The 19,337-nt window shown below is 37.9% G+C and overlaps 1 protein-coding gene across 4 annotated transcripts; it reads right to left on the reverse strand.

The window, feature by feature from the left end:
* Positions 1–1,441: 1,441 nt before the first annotated feature.
* Positions 1,442–19,046, reverse strand: pctp (phosphatidylcholine transfer protein). 4 transcript variants are annotated; one of them, XM_058405069.1, is made up of 6 exons: positions 18,881–19,046; positions 18,197–18,329; positions 11,663–11,742; positions 11,389–11,560; positions 10,872–10,939; positions 1,442–3,219 (listed from the first exon to the last, which is right to left on the reverse strand). In XM_058405069.1, exons 1-6 carry the CDS (start codon positions 19,028–19,030, stop codon positions 3,106–3,108), a joined length of 717 nt encoding a protein of 238 aa, XP_058261052.1. In that variant the 5' UTR covers positions 19,031–19,046; the 3' UTR covers positions 1,442–3,105. The 4 variants fall into 4 exon arrangements, with proteins under 4 accessions (XP_058261052.1, XP_058261053.1, XP_058261054.1 ...); XM_058405070.1 differs by having other exon boundaries at positions 1,448–3,219; positions 18,212–18,329; positions 18,881–19,042; XM_058405071.1 differs by lacking the exon at positions 1,442–3,219 and adding an exon at positions 9,620–10,766 and having other exon boundaries at positions 18,881–19,042.
* Positions 19,047–19,337: the final 291 nt, after the last annotated feature.

A 19,337-nucleotide genomic window follows, 5' to 3' on the forward strand; every position in this document is an offset into this window, starting at 1 on the left:
CTGCTGCTTATCACCGCAAGAGAGAAAATAAAAAATGAGGTCAAGAAGAAAGTGTAGGAGACGTGAGCCAGAGCAGGGGGACTTTCAGCCTCGATGGTGTTCCTCCAGTCCAGTATGATCGCGAAGAGTTCGGGGTTATCTGCTGGAGGATTTGTGATGGACTGGTGAGATTTGTGGAGATTGATAAGATTTCCTTCTCTTTGGGGAAGATCTGAGTGTGTGTTTTTATGCAGAACAGATGATGACTGTTTAATAATCTGCATCAGGTCTGCAGCTGTGGCTCAAACAAATGATTCCCTCAGCAGACAATAGAGTTCGAGTTCATTCACAGAAAACATACAAAAATGTATATATGTTAATGTAAGTATTAATTTAAAGTTACATATCATGTTAAGTAACAGACTTTTCCTCACAAAGCTCATTTTTTTTCTTTCTCTTAAACTAGGGATGCAGCATGTCGTGGTTCTGAAGCGTAAACTTCTCCGTCCTGAAGAAACAGCTTCCCAGGCTTTATCTGACACTGGAGACTCCGTCCAGAAATGTTCATGCTAAATAAACATCTCCTTAAAGGAAACTGTCCCATATTAGCGGTACAATATTTCAATCTGTTTATTATCAGAGGATCGTCCACCAACACCAGTCCCGGTGACCGAGTGGTTACTATAGAAGCGATAAAGCGCGTTACTATAAACCTGCGCTACTGTCAGAGCCACTGTTCTAGAGAATTAATCACCACCAATCACAGAAGACCAGCGCTGTGGTATAAATGCTTCTGCTTTTTATCACAGGCTCCAGTTATGCGTAGCAAATAAACCGATATGTATCCTTCACGCTAATTACGATTCATCGCTCCTATGCTAAAGGCTCCGCTGAGTCTCACAGCGTTTTCCAGAGCAGACGGCCTGCTTTCACTTTTGCTGCTTGCCAGCTAAAGTATAAACACTACATTTCATCTCTGAAGAATTATTGGGGGTATCGGATCTTCTGCAATGGTCTAGAGCCAAGAGAAAGTGATCTAGCAGCTCCATGGTAATGACTCTGAAACACAGCCTCAATCAGGGGCTTCCTCACGCCTCCTGATTCACAGCTTTAAATATTCCGACAGAGACACTGAGGCACATGACTCTCCATTTTCACTGAACTCTAGGAACTGAAGTTTCAAATGGCCTAGTTAAAAAAAGGAAAAGAAAATAGAGGGGAAGGAAGACCTCATGTAAAAGAATCACAATCGCCCCCTGGTGGTGTTTTTTAAAAATCACATCATGCAGTTGAGATATTTTGGTTTGTTTGTTTTATCAAATATACCTCTTAAATAAATGTGAAAATAAGAACTGTTAAGAATACTTTAATTTCAGATCATACAAGGACATTATATATAAAATTGCACAAAAAATCTCACTAAAACAACCAACTGTGGTAACAAGAAGTTAACAATATTGTTTTTTTTTTACTATAAACAATGCTGTGTATTACTGTGAAGATAAAAAATACTGTTTTATTATAAAGATAAGAAGTTTACTGTAAAGTTAGTGTTTTACTGTAAGGTTACTGTTACTGTGTGTTTTACTGTAGTTAATGGTGTGCATTTTAAAGTTAATGATGCTATAAAGTTTGTGTTTTATTGTAATGTTAACAATGTTGTGCCTTTTGTTGTAAAATTTACAGTGTTGTGCCTTTTATTGTAAAGTTTACAGTGTTGTGCCTTTTATTGTAAAGTTTACAGTGTTGTGCCTTTTATTGTAAAGTTTACAGTGTTGTGCCTTTTATTGTAAAGTTAACCATGTGTGTTTTACTGTAAAGTTAATGGTGTGCGTTTTGAAGTTAATGATGCTTTGTGAAGTTTGTGTTTTACTGTAATGTTATTTAATGTAATGTTTCAATTCATTATTTAATGTGCGTTTCAGTGTAAAGTTAACCATGTGTGTTTTACTGTAAAGTTAACAATGTTTTACTGTAAAGTTAATGATCCTGATCATGTGTTTTACTGTAAAGTTAATGATATTGTGTGTTTTCCTATAAAATTAGTGTTTTACTGTAAAGTTAACAATGTTTTACTGTAAAGTTAATGATCATGATCATGTTTTTTACTGTAAAGTTAATGATATTGTGTGTTTTCCTATAAAATTAGTGTTTTACTGTAAAGTTAACAATGTTTTACTGTAAAGTTAATGATCATGATCATGTTTTTTACTGTAAAGTTAATGATATTGTGTGTTTTACTATAAAGTTAGTGTTCTACAGTAAAGTTAACAGTGCTGTGCCTTTTACTGTAAAGTTAACAGTGCTGTGCCTTTTACTGTAAAGTTAACAATGTTGTGTGTTTTACTATTAAGTTAATGATGCTGTGTGTTTTACTATAATGTCAGCGTTTTACTGTAAAGTTAACAATGTGTGTTTTACTGTTTTATGATACAATACAGTGAATTCATACTGTAATCTGTAATCAGTGTACTGTACATATTTTTCCAGAATTCCCATTGAGTGGAAAATGGCATTTTTAGTTAGACATTTTATGAAAAGTGAGACAAAATAGAAGAGTTGATAAAATAAACATAAAGCCAACAATAACCAAAGCAGGAGCTGAGCGCAGACTCGAGCTCAGCATACAGCAGCTTCACTCTTTACACCGTCATTAATAATGATAAAATCACCCGCAAAGAACCCTGTAAATTTCCCACTAAATAACCCCATAATGATAATTACCTATTTAAAAAAAGCTGCTGTCTCACATTGTCTCGATTCTTAGACAATTCTGTAAATTTTTATAGGCCTCTTAGTGGCCTTTTGTAGAGTTCCTCTGCACGCACACTCAGGTTATATATGCTTCTCGTCCTGAAGACTGTGTCATATCTAATTCCTGTATGTGTGTAAGACAGGATTTTTGGTCAGGAATATTTTCAGTGATCAATGAAAGTGGAAAGATTTCTACCTTTTGATATAATCATTAGAAATGATATATGAAGTATACAGTACTTTACACTTTAGGCCACACCCCCCATTTTTAGCACCTAAATAACAGCACCATGCGCAGTGAATATCGAGGGATTGGGGGACAAGGAGTGGTTGAGGAGAGTATCTTAAATATCTACATGCCTCCTAGAGTCTTCAGCGTGAGCTCTCTGGCACTGATACACACCCAGGAATCTCTCTCTGCTTGCCAGGAACCTGGAGAACACACTGATCCTGCTGAAAACACGGGCCTCCTCCAAGGAATGCAGCCTAAACCACATATACACACACACACACACAGACTATTATTTTAAATGAATGCAAAGACATCTATAGAGTTTGTTTTTTCTAGTGCTGCCTGATGAATATGTATCTGGAATCTGTGTGTTAATGTGCGGTGTGGACTGTAACTATAAATGGATAAAAACATATATTTAATGGAATTGTTGGAAATTGCTCTGGTATATGTGGTATATGAGCTGGATGTGTTGTGATGTGGTATTGTAAATGTATAGAATGTGTTTGTCTTCTGTCTTTTATTGAGTTACGCAGGTTACATGCTTTTAGCGTACATTTTGTTGATGAAAATATTATACTGTGTGATCTGCTATTGGATTAAATCTTTAGAAAGTGCAACACTTGTAAAAGTCCTTCTTCGCATATCCCAACTTTGGAGGTTGTGGTCAGAGCGCAGGGTCAGCCATGATACAGCGCCCCCTGGAGCAGAGACAGTTGTGGGCCTTTGCTCAGGGGACCAACAGTGGCAGTTTGAACCCTGATCAACAACCCAGAGCTTTAACCACTTAAGCCACTACTGCCCCTGAATGCTTAGAGAAAATGATAGAATTCCAACCTGCTGAAGTCAAAATCAGATCTTCAGGAAGTATCATTGCCACAGGTCCATAAATTTTAAGCCAGATGTGCATGCAGCCTGAAAATTAAAATAAATCTCACTCTATTTAAGAGGCATTTGTTAAGATCCAGTATAAATGAACTAGTTGTTTGTACTGATGCTGTACTTTATAGTGATGATGCAATTCATTAAGGTTCCCAACCCCGGTCCTGTAGTCCCCCTGAAGTTCACCTTTTCCCTCCTCTAACACACCCAAGTCAAGTGGTATGATGTGCCAAGTAAGCAGTTAGCTGGATAATATAGCAGAGAAACAGCAAAATACCAGCACAAGCACACTCGAGTACCAAGGATAGGAACCACAGGTACAACAGCCATTCTTGAGCAAGACCCAATAGTATTAGAAGAGTTTCTAGATGAGCACTGGCCTCAAGGCCTAAGAAAGGAGCTGGCCACCATTACTGCTGGCATGTGGAACGCGTCCTATTTTATTTTGAAATCTTCTCTGAGGACGTTTGTCAGGAAAGCAGCCGTTTCCGCTGCCCCTCACACTCTCCAATAGACACTCTGAGGAAAAAACAAAGGCTCAAGCATAAACATTAGCTTAAGCAGTCACTACCATCCCCAAAAGTGTTAAACACACAGACTCTGGCTGAGGTCTGAATTTCTGGGCTCCGGCAGAGATAAAGTCGTGAAACAGTAACCCATCTCCCCATGTTTGTCAAGGGGCCATTCTTTAACCGACTGTCAGATGCGTGATATTAAATGTTACTCAACTTGCTCTCTGCCTTCCAGGGTCCACAATCTTTCCCAGCACAGCTTGGATTGAGGCCAGAGATGGTTAAGAAGTGTACCAGGAAGGTTCTTTCACAGAATCAACAAAATTGAAACCACAAATTTTGTAAATCTGAGTAAATCCAAAACAAAGTGAATCTGCTCTATTTTACAAACAGCTCAGAAAAACAGGAAGTGACTACTAGCCATAATAAAAGTTGTTTCTAAAAGTGGATGGTGGGGCAACAAAATATTTCCCCCAGCTGCTCAGAGTGACAGTTCCAGCATTGTGTACTTCATAGACTTGAATTCTACTCATCACCAAGCCTGTTGTGGTCATAAATACTGATGCCAAATCTTTACCTTCACAGTGCACTTGATGTTCAAATAAGTCCAGCCATTTGTGCATAAATGTGCTAATCCCTCACCATAAGAAAACAAACAGAAAAGACCTTCTACAAAAGTGGTCCATATGGAAGAGCCCATAGATCATATAATGGTTTGAAGTGTGAGGATATCCATCAATTCCTGCTGAGATCATAACAGCTTCTGTAGACCCTGAGGTGAACTGGTCAGCTCTGCTTTCTCAAAATCCAACTTTACACACTGTATGTGAACATTGAAAAATCCCAAAGCCAAATTCTCCATCATTCTAGATCTTGATGCACATCCTGGAAATTCTGTAAGTCAGCAGATATGCTTTTCTTCTAATAAGCTGTGTGCTGTGAGGAAACGTTGGTCTTATGAACATCTTTAACCTAGTAACAGGGGCCTGGTCCAGCCACGGCAAAGGTCTTAGGCCTCATCCAGACTCATCTGTCATTAACCTGGTTCACACAGACGCTCTCGTGAGGATAAATGAACAAAATGGTTAAGACTTCAGCAATAAAGTTTGTACTTGGGAAATAACTGTGTCATGCCAGGTTTGTGGTCTTTATAGAAGAAGACGTAGAGATGGAAACTAAGCCAGGATGAGGCGAACGTGGTTCTGCATGTATATTTGGATTTAATGCCCTCCATCAAGCCAATCTCAAAGCACGCAGCATTGTACTGCTAGAAAAGCCCTGTATAATAGCCTATTCAGCCTGGAGACTCATATCTGTGATTGTAATCTATGAAGAATCACAAAGCGCTCAGGCAGCGGTCCAGGGAGAGGGTCTATTCTGTTCCCACTGGCAGACAGAGCGGCACCTGGGAAATCCGAGCAGGCAGTTTAGACTCGGCTAGATCACTTTCTTACGCTAATTGGCCTTGTGTATTACCAATCAGACGGAACTTCCTCCGCCAAGAAATATATTTGTCTTGCGCTGATGGAGGTCTGGAGTTTAGTGGAGCTGGAGCCTCACAAAGGATCAAATTAGGCACAAAAATAGATCTGATTTTCATCATCAGGCGCACACACGTATACACACACACACACACACACACACACACACACACACAGCTTCGCACAAGCCGACAATATTTTTAAAATAAACTTTACGATTCAGAGGACGATTTTATATGATTAAAATGATTTGATTGACAGACCAGCTGTTAAGCTCCAAGACAGGATTTTTTTTAAAGATATGTCTTATTTGTGTTTATATCTTGTTTATACTGTGATCTTTAAAAAGAAAATGCAAAGAAACAAATTAGAAAGAAAACAAGACCTGTTTGAATGGAGGTGTTAAAGGAGATTATTGAGTATTATTACAGCTATGAATGTCTCTACAGAGGGTCACAGTGGTTTAGTGGTTTAGTGGTTAGCATGGCTGCCTCGCACCTCCGGGGTTGGGGACTGTTTCTGCCCCAGCTCTGTGTGGAGTTTATATGTTTTCCCGGTGCTTCAGGGGTTTCCTCAAGGTACTCCAGTTTCCTGCCTGTCATGTGTTGTAGACTAACTGGCATCTCTAAGTTGTCTGTAGTGTGTGAATGGGTGTGTGAGAGTGTATCGTGGTTGAAGGTGCCCTGTATTGGTTGGTACCCCATCTAGTGTGTCCCCTGGGCTAGACTCCAGGTTCCCTACAACTCTATGTCAGTCATGGTGAAGAAGGCATGGCCTTTGTACCTATGTCACAGTGAAGGGGGTGTGACCTTTGTAGCAGTATCTGTCAGTCTCAGTGAAGGAGGCATGGCCTTTGTACCTGTAAGTCACAGTGAAGGAGACGTGGCCTCTGTATCCGTCACTCTCAGTGAGGGAGGCATTCAATTCAATTCAATTCAATTTATTTTGTATAGCGCCTTTTACAGTGAACATTGTCTCAAAGCAGTTTTACAAAAGTAGAAAAACAGAGAAAGGGGAGCGGAAAAATGACAATAAAAAATAAAAATAACTATAATAAGAATAAAATTATTAAATTTAATTATTAAACTATTTTATCCCTATTTTATCCCTAATGAGAAGCCTGTGGCAACGGTGGCAAGGAAAAACTCCCTGGGATGGAATAAGGAAGAAACCTTGAGAGGAACCAGGCTCAGAAGGGAACCCATCCTCATTTGGGTGACACTAAACAGTAAATAATGTAACTGTAACTGATTAATGTCCTTTCTACAACAGCAATCAATGACCATGAGGAACTATTAGGTCAGTGTAGTTTCTAAGGTCATTATAGACACTAATTCTTTGCTGTCACAAGCTGACAGATGAAATGGCAGATCTGTGATGGTGTGAAATCCCCAAGTGGCTCTGTCCATGGCTGTCTCCTGATCCACACAGATCCATCCACAGCATCAGTGGGCACCATCAAGCAACGAGACTCCGACCAGGGGTAGAGCAGTGGTCACAATGGAAACTGGCAAACAGTGGGAGCTCAGGAGTGGGGTGTATAGCTCCACAGAGAAAGACAGAGAGAGAAAGAGAAAGATATTAAGTATGACATGGCCTCTGTATCTGTCAGTCTCAGTGAAGGAGGTGTGGCCTCTGTATCTGTCAGTCTCAGTGAAGGAGGTGTGGCCTCTGTATCTGTCAGTCTCAGTGAAGGAGGTGTGGCCTCTGTATCTGTCAGTCTCAGTGAAGGAGGTGTGGCCTCTGTATCTGTCAGTCTCAGTGAAGGAGACATGGCCTTTGTACCTGACAGTTACAGTAAAGGAGGCGTGGCCCCACACTCCTTAAATCTAGCTCTTTTTTCTTTTTTGAAGCGTTTATGTAGGTGCTATGATTGAAAGGTGAGTGGATAAAATACTTCGAACTTATTGGTTGTATGTTGCTCTCACAAGATGTGACAAAGGTGCTATATGTACAATCACACACACACACACACACACACACACACACACACACACACACACACACTTGAGTTTCAGCAGCTGGATGTTTTTTTCCTGTAACCACCAGGTGGCTCTCACACACTATTTCCATCACTGAAGAAAAAATGGAAAGATTCACTCAGGCACAGCCACACAGTTTCATGTAACTGTACATGAAAAAAAGGATCAATTGTGTGTTTTTTTTATAATGTAATTATTTTATTGCAATCAGAAACAAACAGCCCAGAAAAATAAACACCACACTACAGCTGACTGAAGTGTTTATACATTACAGGAGGTAGTCATGCACAAAAACATCAAATAAAATAAATGGACAGCAATGTGAGAGGAAGAAAAAACAGCAGAACCGTATTCTGATAAAAACCTACTCATATATAAAAGCTCATATATTTCAAAATATATATTTTTGGATATATTAAAATATGAATTATTAGAAATTGGCCTTATTGTGAGGAACAAAGGAAGGTGTTTGTTTAGTGTGCTTTAAGATTACAGTGAAGTAAATATATTCACAGTCAGAGCCACTGAGCTACTGAATATAAACCAAAACATTCAGAATCACGTCTGAACAGCGCTTCAGAACCGCTGAGGTTTGGCCTGGTTATGGGTGCTAAATAAATTTTTAAAAAATCTAATAAAAAAAATAAGTACAATCTTAGAAAAAATAATAAGGTCCTTCAATGTTTCTTTAAGTGTTCATTAGATAATTAAAGGATCTTAGTAGCTGAAAAAAACAGGTCCATACTTCCGAAAGTGAGTTCCAGAAATATTTACGTCCATTTAAAACACATATTCTGAAATATATATTGCTTTTCCATTCAGGTAGCTACTGATTTTGATAAAGTGACTTTTTTCTTCATTATGATGAATTTATGAAGCTACACTAGCCTCATGGCTCCAGTGCAAACGTGAAAAAAATAATAAAATAACCGTAAATCTCAACACATGACTGAGAAACCTACATTCAGTGGAATATCGAATCATTTGATTTTTCCTGAACTCTTCCTTTTAAAAAAAAAAAAACCCTAAATAAATCTCAGGACAAATCAGGTTTCATCGTATTGGATTACTTTTAAACCATTCATTTATTTTTATCTTTAAAAAAATCTACTCTGCATAAGACTTTAAATATTCTACAGTGAACAGCATAACATGTTTTCAGCAGTATTGTGGAGAAGCAGAAAGTCATCACTGAGCTCCTAGATAAAGTGCACGCATTTTTTTCTTTTCCTTGGAGTGCTTGCAGTAGACACAATCAGGGTAAGAGTTTTCTGAAGTACAGAGCTGAGAAATACAGCATGGAGTGTGAACAGCACAGAGATGAATGTCGGGAATTATACTGCAGTACCGCATGCAGCCAGCAGGGGCATCAGAGACACATGAGCTCAGAACTCCAGCGGCTCTGGCGATTGTGTAAATGAAATTGTGTGTACATGAATATGAATAAGAAGGAGTCACTACATTACAGCTGCATTTTTAGTTCAAATGGAGAAAAATCCAGTAAATTAAATCATGAGAATATAACCTAGAATAAAAAAGGCACTGGTGATGATGCTGGACAGTAGTGACACAAACTACAGCGGCGTGTTCGCGCAAAGTACAGCGGCGTGTTCGCGCAAAGTACAGCGGCGTGTTCGCGCAAAGTACAGCGGCGTGTTCGTGCAAAGTACAGTGGCGTGTTCGCGCAAAGTACAGCGGCGTGTTCGCGCAAAGTACAGCGGCGTGTTCGCGCAAAGTACAGTGGCGTGTTCGCGCAAAGTACAGTGGCGTGTTTGAGACATTTTTCTTTTCTCTGACTTTTCTTTTTTTTTTTTTTTAATACTGTCCTGTTCTGGACCTGAGCATCGGCTTTAAAATCTCATTCTTTACTTTGTGAGTAGTGTTTATCATTATGATAATGCTATGATAAAGAATTTTTATTTCTAGTGAAAAGATGAACAAAGAAATGACCGTGACTGCTGGAGTTCGCTGGTAATTATTGTAAAACACCTGAAAATGACATTTGTCTGTGCTGTAGTAGTGCAAAAAATGTTTTGTTTTGTCGTCTAGTTTTGTTTTGTCGTCTGGTTTTGTTTTGTAGTCCGGTTTTGTTTTGTAGTCCGGTTTTGTAGTCTGGTTTTGTTTTGTAGTCTGGTTTTGTTTTGTAGTCTGGTTTTGTTTTGTAGTCTGGTTTTGTTTTGTCGTCTGGTTTTATGTCGTCTGGTTTTGTTTTGTAGTCTGGTTTTGTTTTGTCGTCTGGTTTTGTTTTGTCGTCTGGTTTTGTTTTGTTGTCTGGTTTTGTTTTGTCGTCTGGTTGTTTTGTAGTCCGGTTTTGTTTTGTAGTCTGGTTTTGTTTTGTCGTCTGGTTTTGTTTTGTAGTCTCTTTTCATCATCGATACAGAGTTCTTGTTTTCATTTATTTAAAATAGCAAATTTGAGCAGGAATGCGAGTCATGGAGTGGGATGTCACTGTAAACGGACAAAATGATAATAAAAGGTATATTTTAACGTCACAAGTCTATCATAGTTTGTATAAATGAGGTTTGAGGTTTTTGGAGCTGAGTTTATGAGAGCAGGCTGCGTGAACATGAGGAGAGTTTAGGACTTTGTGGAGGACTGTCAGGATCACGCACATCCTGCAGGAGGACACTGGTCCTATAAGCGTGTTTTGCTCAGGAATTTTATGTGTGTTTTAGCGAGAAGCTCAGGATGCCTGCAGTACAGCTCGATTTCTCTTCCAGCCACAAGATCAGTAATCATTTAAAGTCCTTTTTAAGGTAACTATGAAGGCTGACTTTCTTTCTTGTCAGCCGTTAGACAGCGGTGCGAGGGATGAAGACCAAGAGGAGACAGACAGAGAAAAGGGTTAATGGGGTCAGAGAGCACTTCACTTCCTGTTCTTGCAGTAGTTTGAGTATTTAGAGCAGGCATCCTGCATGTCCTTTAGAAAGCCTGGAACTCCAGTCTGTGCATGAAAACACCATCATCATCATCATCATCACCACCCACTTTCATCAAGTTTTTTCCCCCCACACAAACACATTTCTTTGTGAAATAACCTCAGACTCACCTTTGCCGCCCAGTTGATGAGCCACGTTGGGATGTTACCTCCAGGATTGTCAAAGTAGTTCATGAAGACTACAAGAAAGAAGAAGTGTGTTAAACGTGTTTGTGCGTCACATCAGAAAACTCGCACTCGCGTACAAACACTACTTCAGTGAAGACTCCTAGGTAGCTTCTTGTCTAGGGTGAAAATTTGGTAGAGAAAAGGTTTTTGATACTATCGATGTTATCGCTGTCTCTTTTTTGTTGTTTGTTTCTTTATTATTCTAACATCGTGAAGGCTAAACTGATGCTGTGGTCTTCTATAAGAGTAGTGTCTCAGTACTTGGTAAAATAAACCCTGATGGTGAGAAACTTCAAATAAACATTAGCAGACTGAGCTCAGTTCACACCTACAAGCACTGTGGATTATTTCCAAACAAGTTCCTCTCTGAGTTCTCCTCCGTCATTAAAGCTTTACCTCTGACTGACACTGGAGACTCCTTCCAGAGCAACCTCAGATGTGTGTGTGTGTGTGTGTCTACCTTTAGTGCCCTGGGCTCCATCACTCTCCATGGCAACGGTCTGCTTGTAGTCCTTCACCCTGATCACTCCTGACTTCTCAGGGCAATTAGATACCACTGAGCTCCTCGCCAGCACCGTCCAGATCTTCCTCCCGTTCACCTGCAGGTCCCTGCGCTCCCGAATGTACACATACTGAGGGAGAACATGGTCAAGGAAGAGTAAAGACACACACACACACACACACACACACTCATGGTGGAGTCATGTGATTAATGAGGGGTGTGTTGAGGATACGTCTCTGTTGGACAGGGGAAAGGGATATTTCACCTCCCAGTAAACAGCCTTCTGTCCGCCATAGTCTTTCTCGTGGAGCTCTGAGACACACACACACACACATATACACACGGTTATTTTCATTCTACAGGCTGTAGAGAATTAAGTAATGATCAGATTCATGTGATCCAAAACTTTTATATCATAGAGGTGTAAACTAAAAAAATCCACACTGATGATTTTCCAGAAACATCACCTCCTAAAAAGGATGTTATATCCGCAGCTGGACTTTACAGGGTTCAAGTGATCACTTTCACACACACACACACACACAGCTGGAGGTGATCATAGAGGAAATGCCCTCCACATGGGTGCTGTGTTATAGTCTGATTGTTTTGACGTAAATCGTGACGTGAATCAAATGTTATGACACGCCTGTGTGCAGATTTATACACACTCCACATACTGCTGTTCAGAGTGTAATAAACAATACACATACACTCAATCACACACACACACACACACACAGAGTGAGAGTCATTCAGCTTGTTTGCATTTGCAGGAAATCCGCGCCCTCTTCTTTGTCTCATCTTGCAAACTAAGAGGGAGAAACGTTTTGAGACTGAGATTTACATTAAAGAGACCACACACACACACACACACACACACTATACACACGTTAAAGAGACAACACACACACTCTAACAGACGAGAACACACAAGATACACAACAAAAAGCCATGACTTTTTTTATCCTGAGCAGCAAAATCTAATGGAAAAAGTTAAATCCCTGCAATAAAACACTGATCAATAAAAAAAACTCAGTTAATTATATCATGCTACAATAAGATGATGTTTTTTTGTGCAATGCATTATTTTTGATCACTTTAAGCTAAGTTAATATACACACGGCTACACAGTAGCACACACATCGCTAACACACTATACCGCTAACACGAGCACAGAGTGGGGAACTCAGCTACACACTGAGGTCACGCCCTTTACCTGTGTAACGGTTGGAGAATTATCCAAGAAGAGACTACAAAACAAAAAGAAGTGATCAGTCATTTCCACAAATTACAGGGATAGAAACAAACAAATGAACTCTGCCCCCAAAATATCACTGTCAATAAGTGAAAAACAGTATAGTATACTCATTATAGTAACAAGTACTGTCATTTTTACACTACACCATAGCATATCATATTACACTGTACAATATTACATACTATACTATACCACAACATACTATACTATACTGCACCATACATCATACCATACTATACTACACCCTACTATACTATACCACAACATACTATATTATACTACACTATACTACATCATACCATACTATACTACACTATACTACACCCTACTATACTATACCACAACATACTATACTATACTGCACCATACAACATCATACCATACTATACTACACTATACTACACCCTACTATACTATACCACAACATACTATATTATACTACACCATACAACATCATACCATACTATACTACACTATACTACACCCTACTATACTAAACCACAACATACTATACTATACTGCACCATACAAGATCATACCATACTATACTACACTATACTACACCCTACTATACTATACCACAACATACTATACTATACTGCACCATACAACATCATACCATACTATACTACACTATACTACACCCTACTATACTATACCACAACATACTATATTATACTACACTATACTACATCATACTATACTACACTATACCACATCATACCATACTATACTACACTATACCACATCATACTATACTATACTGCACCATACCATATTATACTACACTATACTACATCATACTATACTACACTATACCACATCATACCATACTATACTACACTATACCACATCATACTATACTATACTGCACCATACCATATTATACTACACTATACTACACCCTACTATACTATACCACAACATACTATATTATACTACACTATACTACATCATACTATACTACACCCTACTATACTATACCACAACATACTATACTACACTACACTATACCACATCATACCATACTATACTACACCCTACTATACTATACCACAACATACTATATTATACTACACTATACTACATCATACTATACTACACCCTACTATACTATACCACAACATACTATACTACACTACACTATACCACATCATACCATACTATACTACACTATACAACATCATACTATACTATACTGCACCATACCATACTATACTACACTATACTACACCCTACTATACTATACCACAACATACTATATTATACTACACTATACTACATCATACTATACTACACTATACTACATCATACTATACTACACCCTACTATACTATACCACAACATACTATACTACACTACACTATAACACCACATACCATACTATACTACACTATACCACCCCATACTATACTACACCACAACATACTATATTATACTACACTATACTACATCATACTATACTACACTATACCACCCCATACTATACTATACTACACTATACTACACCACAACATACTATATTATACTACACTATACTACATCATACTATACTACACTATACCACCCCATACTATACTATACTACACTACACCACAACATACTATATTATACTACACTATACTACACCACAACATACTATATTATACTACACTATACTACATCATACTATACTACACTATACCACCCCATACTATACTATACTACACTATACTACACCACAACATACTATATTATACTACACTATACTACATCATACTATACTACACTATACCACCCCATACTATACTACACCCTACTATACTATACCACAACATACTATACTATATTATACTACACTATACTACATCATACTATACTACACTATACCACCCCATACTATACTATACTACACTATACTACATCATACTATACCACAACATACTATACTACACTACACCCTACTATACTATACCACAACATACTATACTACACTACACTATAACACCACATACCATACTATACTACACTATACCACATCATACTATACTATACTACACCATACTATACCACATCATACTACACTACATTATACTACACTATACTATACCACATCATACTATACCACAACATACTATACAACATCATACTATACTACACTATACTACACCATAATATACCACATCATACTATACTACACTATACTACACCATAATATACCACATCATACTATACTACACTACAACTTACTATACTACATATATACATACTATACCACAACATACTATACTACACCAAACAATACCACAACATAATATACTACGCTATACTACACTAGACTATACCACAACATACTATACTACACTATACCACATCAAACTACACTATACTATACTACACCATACTACACTATACCACATATATACATACTATACCACATCATACTATACTACACTATACTATACCACATCATACTATACTACACTATACTATACCACATCATACTATACTACACTATACTATACCACATCATACTATACTACACCAAACAATACCACAACATAATGTACTACGCTATACTACACCATACTATACCACATAATACCATACTATACTACACCACAACATACTATACTACACTATACTACACCATACTATACCACATCATACTATACTACACTATACTATACCACAACATACTATACTACACCAAACAATACCACAACATACTGTACTACGCTATACTACACCATACTATACCACATAATACCATACTATACTACACCACAACATACTATACTATACTATACTACACCCTACTATACCACATCATACTATAATACACTATACCACTTCATACTATACTATACTACACTATACTACACCATACTATACCACATAATACCATACTATACTACACCACAACATACTATACTATACTATACTACACCCTACTATACCACATCATACTATAATACACTATACCACTTCATACTATACTATACTACACTATACTACACCATACTATACTATACCACATCATACTACACTATACTATACCACATCATACTATACTATACTACACTATACTACACCCTACTAGACTATACTACACTATACCACCCCATACCACACTATACTATACTACACCACATCATACTGTACCACATCATACTATACTACACCACATCATACTACACTATACTATACCACATAATACTATACTATACTACACTGTACTACACCATACTATACTACATCATACTATACTATACTACACTATACTACACCATACTATACTATACTACACCCTACTAGACTATACTACACCCTACTAGACTATACTACACTATACCACATCATACTACACTATACCACCCCATACCACACTATACTATACGATACTATACCACATCATACTACACTATACCACATCATACTATACTATACTACACCATACTATACTATACTACACTATACTACACCATACTATACTACACCATACTATACCACATCATACTATACAACATCATACTATACTCCAACATACTATACAACATCATACTATACTCCAACATACTATACTACACTATACTACACCATACTATACTACACTATACCATACTATACCACATCATACTATACTACACTATACCATACTATACCACATCATACTATACTACACTATACTACACCATACTATACTACACCATACTATACCACATCATACTATACAACATCATACTATACTCCAACATACTATACAACATCATACTATACTCCAACATACTATACTACACTATACTACACCATACTATACTACACTATACCATACTATACCACATCATACTATACTACACTATACCACAACATACTATACTACACCATACCATACCACAGCATACTATACTACACTATACCATACTATACTACACTATACCATACTATACTACACTATACCATACTATACCACATCATACTACACCATACTATACCACGTCATACTATACTACACTATACCACAACATACTATACTACACTATACTACACCATACTATACTACACTATACTACACCATACTATACCACATCATACTATACTACACTATACCACAACATACTATACTACACTATACTACACCATACTATACCACATCATACTATACTACACTATACCACAACATACTATACTACACTATACCACAACATACTATACTACACTATACTACACCATACTATACCACATCATACTATACTACACTATACCACAACATACTATACTACACTATACTACACCATACTATACCACATCATACTATACTACACTATACCACAACATACTATACTACACTATACTACACCATACTATACTACACTATACTACACTATACCACAACATACTATACTACACTATACTACACCATACTATACCACATCATACTATACTACACTATACCACATCATACTACACCATACTATACCACATCATACTACACCATACTATACCACATCATGCTATACTACACTATACCATACTATACCACATCATACTATACTACACTATACCACAACATACTATACTACACAATACTATACTACACAATACTATACTACAACATACTATACTACACAATATAGCGTAACTTTGCAGGTTTTCTTTTTTTATTCAGCTCTCAACATACTATACTATACAATGCTATACTATACATCTAATAAGAAACCTATTGCCATTAGCTCTCAACTTTACTAGGATACACTACAGTATACTACACTACACTATCCTAGACTAATATCTGACTCACTAATGTAAACACATAGGCTGTAGCCTGCTCTGCCTGACAGGACTAACACCTACCCAGAGTACAGTGGCATGCATTAAATATCTCACAAACAGCTTTGTTCCTGAGCTGCTGACACTCTGATCAACATTTTTAAATATTTTGCAGTGACCCACACACTCCTCAACATTCTCCTGTACCTCTACACATTCCTTTTGCCCTGTCTGCTGAGCTGTGAGTGCACTGAAAATATGCAGTATCTCTGGTTTTGGGATTGTGTAAGGTGTGGTGTGTGAGTGTGTATGTGTGTGAGCAACTAGCGAAGAAAAGAAATTCAGGGACTTTTAATCATACAACCCACCACAGTCCATCACTCATACAAATCCAGTTCTATTAAACTCCATGTAGTTTAGCAGGGTGTTGGAACACTCTGGAATGTTATTACAGCAGATCACTGTTAATCCAGAGAATAAGCTACAGGACTTTATCCCTGATTTCCTCTTTCTGAACATTTCTAATCACTGCAGAATGTTCAGAGACCTCGTTGTATTTAAATCCGGTCAGTGATGGGATTAGCTGAAAGGCCGAAATCGGAGGAAAATCGCGCCCACTTTTTCCCACCACCACTGGGTCTCAATCACTCCAGGTCAATCTGAATTTGTAAGAATGTTCATTAACTTGTGTGTTTGTGTGCGAGACTCATACATGACGCATAATACATGACGCTCCTGTCTCATATGGAGAAACATCACCTGCTCTGACGTTACCTTTGACATAACTGTCCCACTGCTTCCTGTAGTCCAGATCCATGTAAACATCTGCGCAGACCTCCGGACAACAGCCGGACAGCGTGCCGAACACTTTGTACTCATAAAGACCTGTTTCCTGAGAAAACAACCAAAATATAAAGAGCTGTGCAGTGTATGCAGAGCATTTCATCTTATAAAGTGACGTTCTCCACATAGGAGCTATATTTTGTCATTCAGAGCCCGACATACTGCACGAGACAGCCAATAAAGAGTCATGTCCCTAATCCCTACATAGGTGAAGTCCTTTGAACACTAAAATGACTTCCTAACCCTATACAGTGTATTAAACAATAGATCCAGTGATGAAACAGCTGACATTTAGGTTTCTGATTCATCCTGCAGGGTATTATAATGAAAAATTAATGGGTCTACTGCAGTATATTTCCAACTGAGAGCTATGATTATATACAAATGATGTTTACTGCAAGATCCTATTGTTACTGGACAGGTTCTGCAGTTCATCAGATTGTGTCTGAAAGGTGACTACAGGCTCATGGATCCTGTTCTCAGCCTGACACTCAGGGATTCCAGTCCAGCTGGTTCTCAAACCCTCGACTCGGCAGCCTGGTGCCTCGTTATTGTCTTTTATATTTAACGCTAATTTGAACATAAACTGCGTGTTTTTACCTTGTTGTAAAGTCGGTATATTTTCACGCCCATGCTCTCTGTGAAAAGTTCCCATCCTCCCTCTATCTGAGGCTCGTCCAGCTCCGTCCATGCCGCCTGGAAATCCGCGTCGGTGAACTGCAGAGCCATGTTTTCAAACTGCCGACACATCCGCGTCACGTGGCCAGCACCTGGACCGACGTCATTGCGTCATCGCGTACAGGGCGGGTCCCAAGTGGTTTTGTTTCACTATTATTGTTACATAACGATGGATTCTGCTAGTGTAGAAGAAATTATATATATATATATATACATACATATAAAATGAATTAAATTTCAAAATTCAGCTGAAGGAAATACTAGATTTACAATATAATAAATAAATGAATAAATGGAATTAAATGAATAAATAAATACATACAAACATTAAATAAATCCATAAATAAATATCAACTAAACAGTACATGTTAAATCCACA

Source organism: Hemibagrus wyckioides, linkage group LG12, assembly GCF_019097595.1.
Source record: "Hemibagrus wyckioides isolate EC202008001 linkage group LG12, SWU_Hwy_1.0, whole genome shotgun sequence".
NCBI classification, from domain to species: Eukaryota; Metazoa; Chordata; class Actinopteri; order Siluriformes; family Bagridae; genus Hemibagrus; species Hemibagrus wyckioides.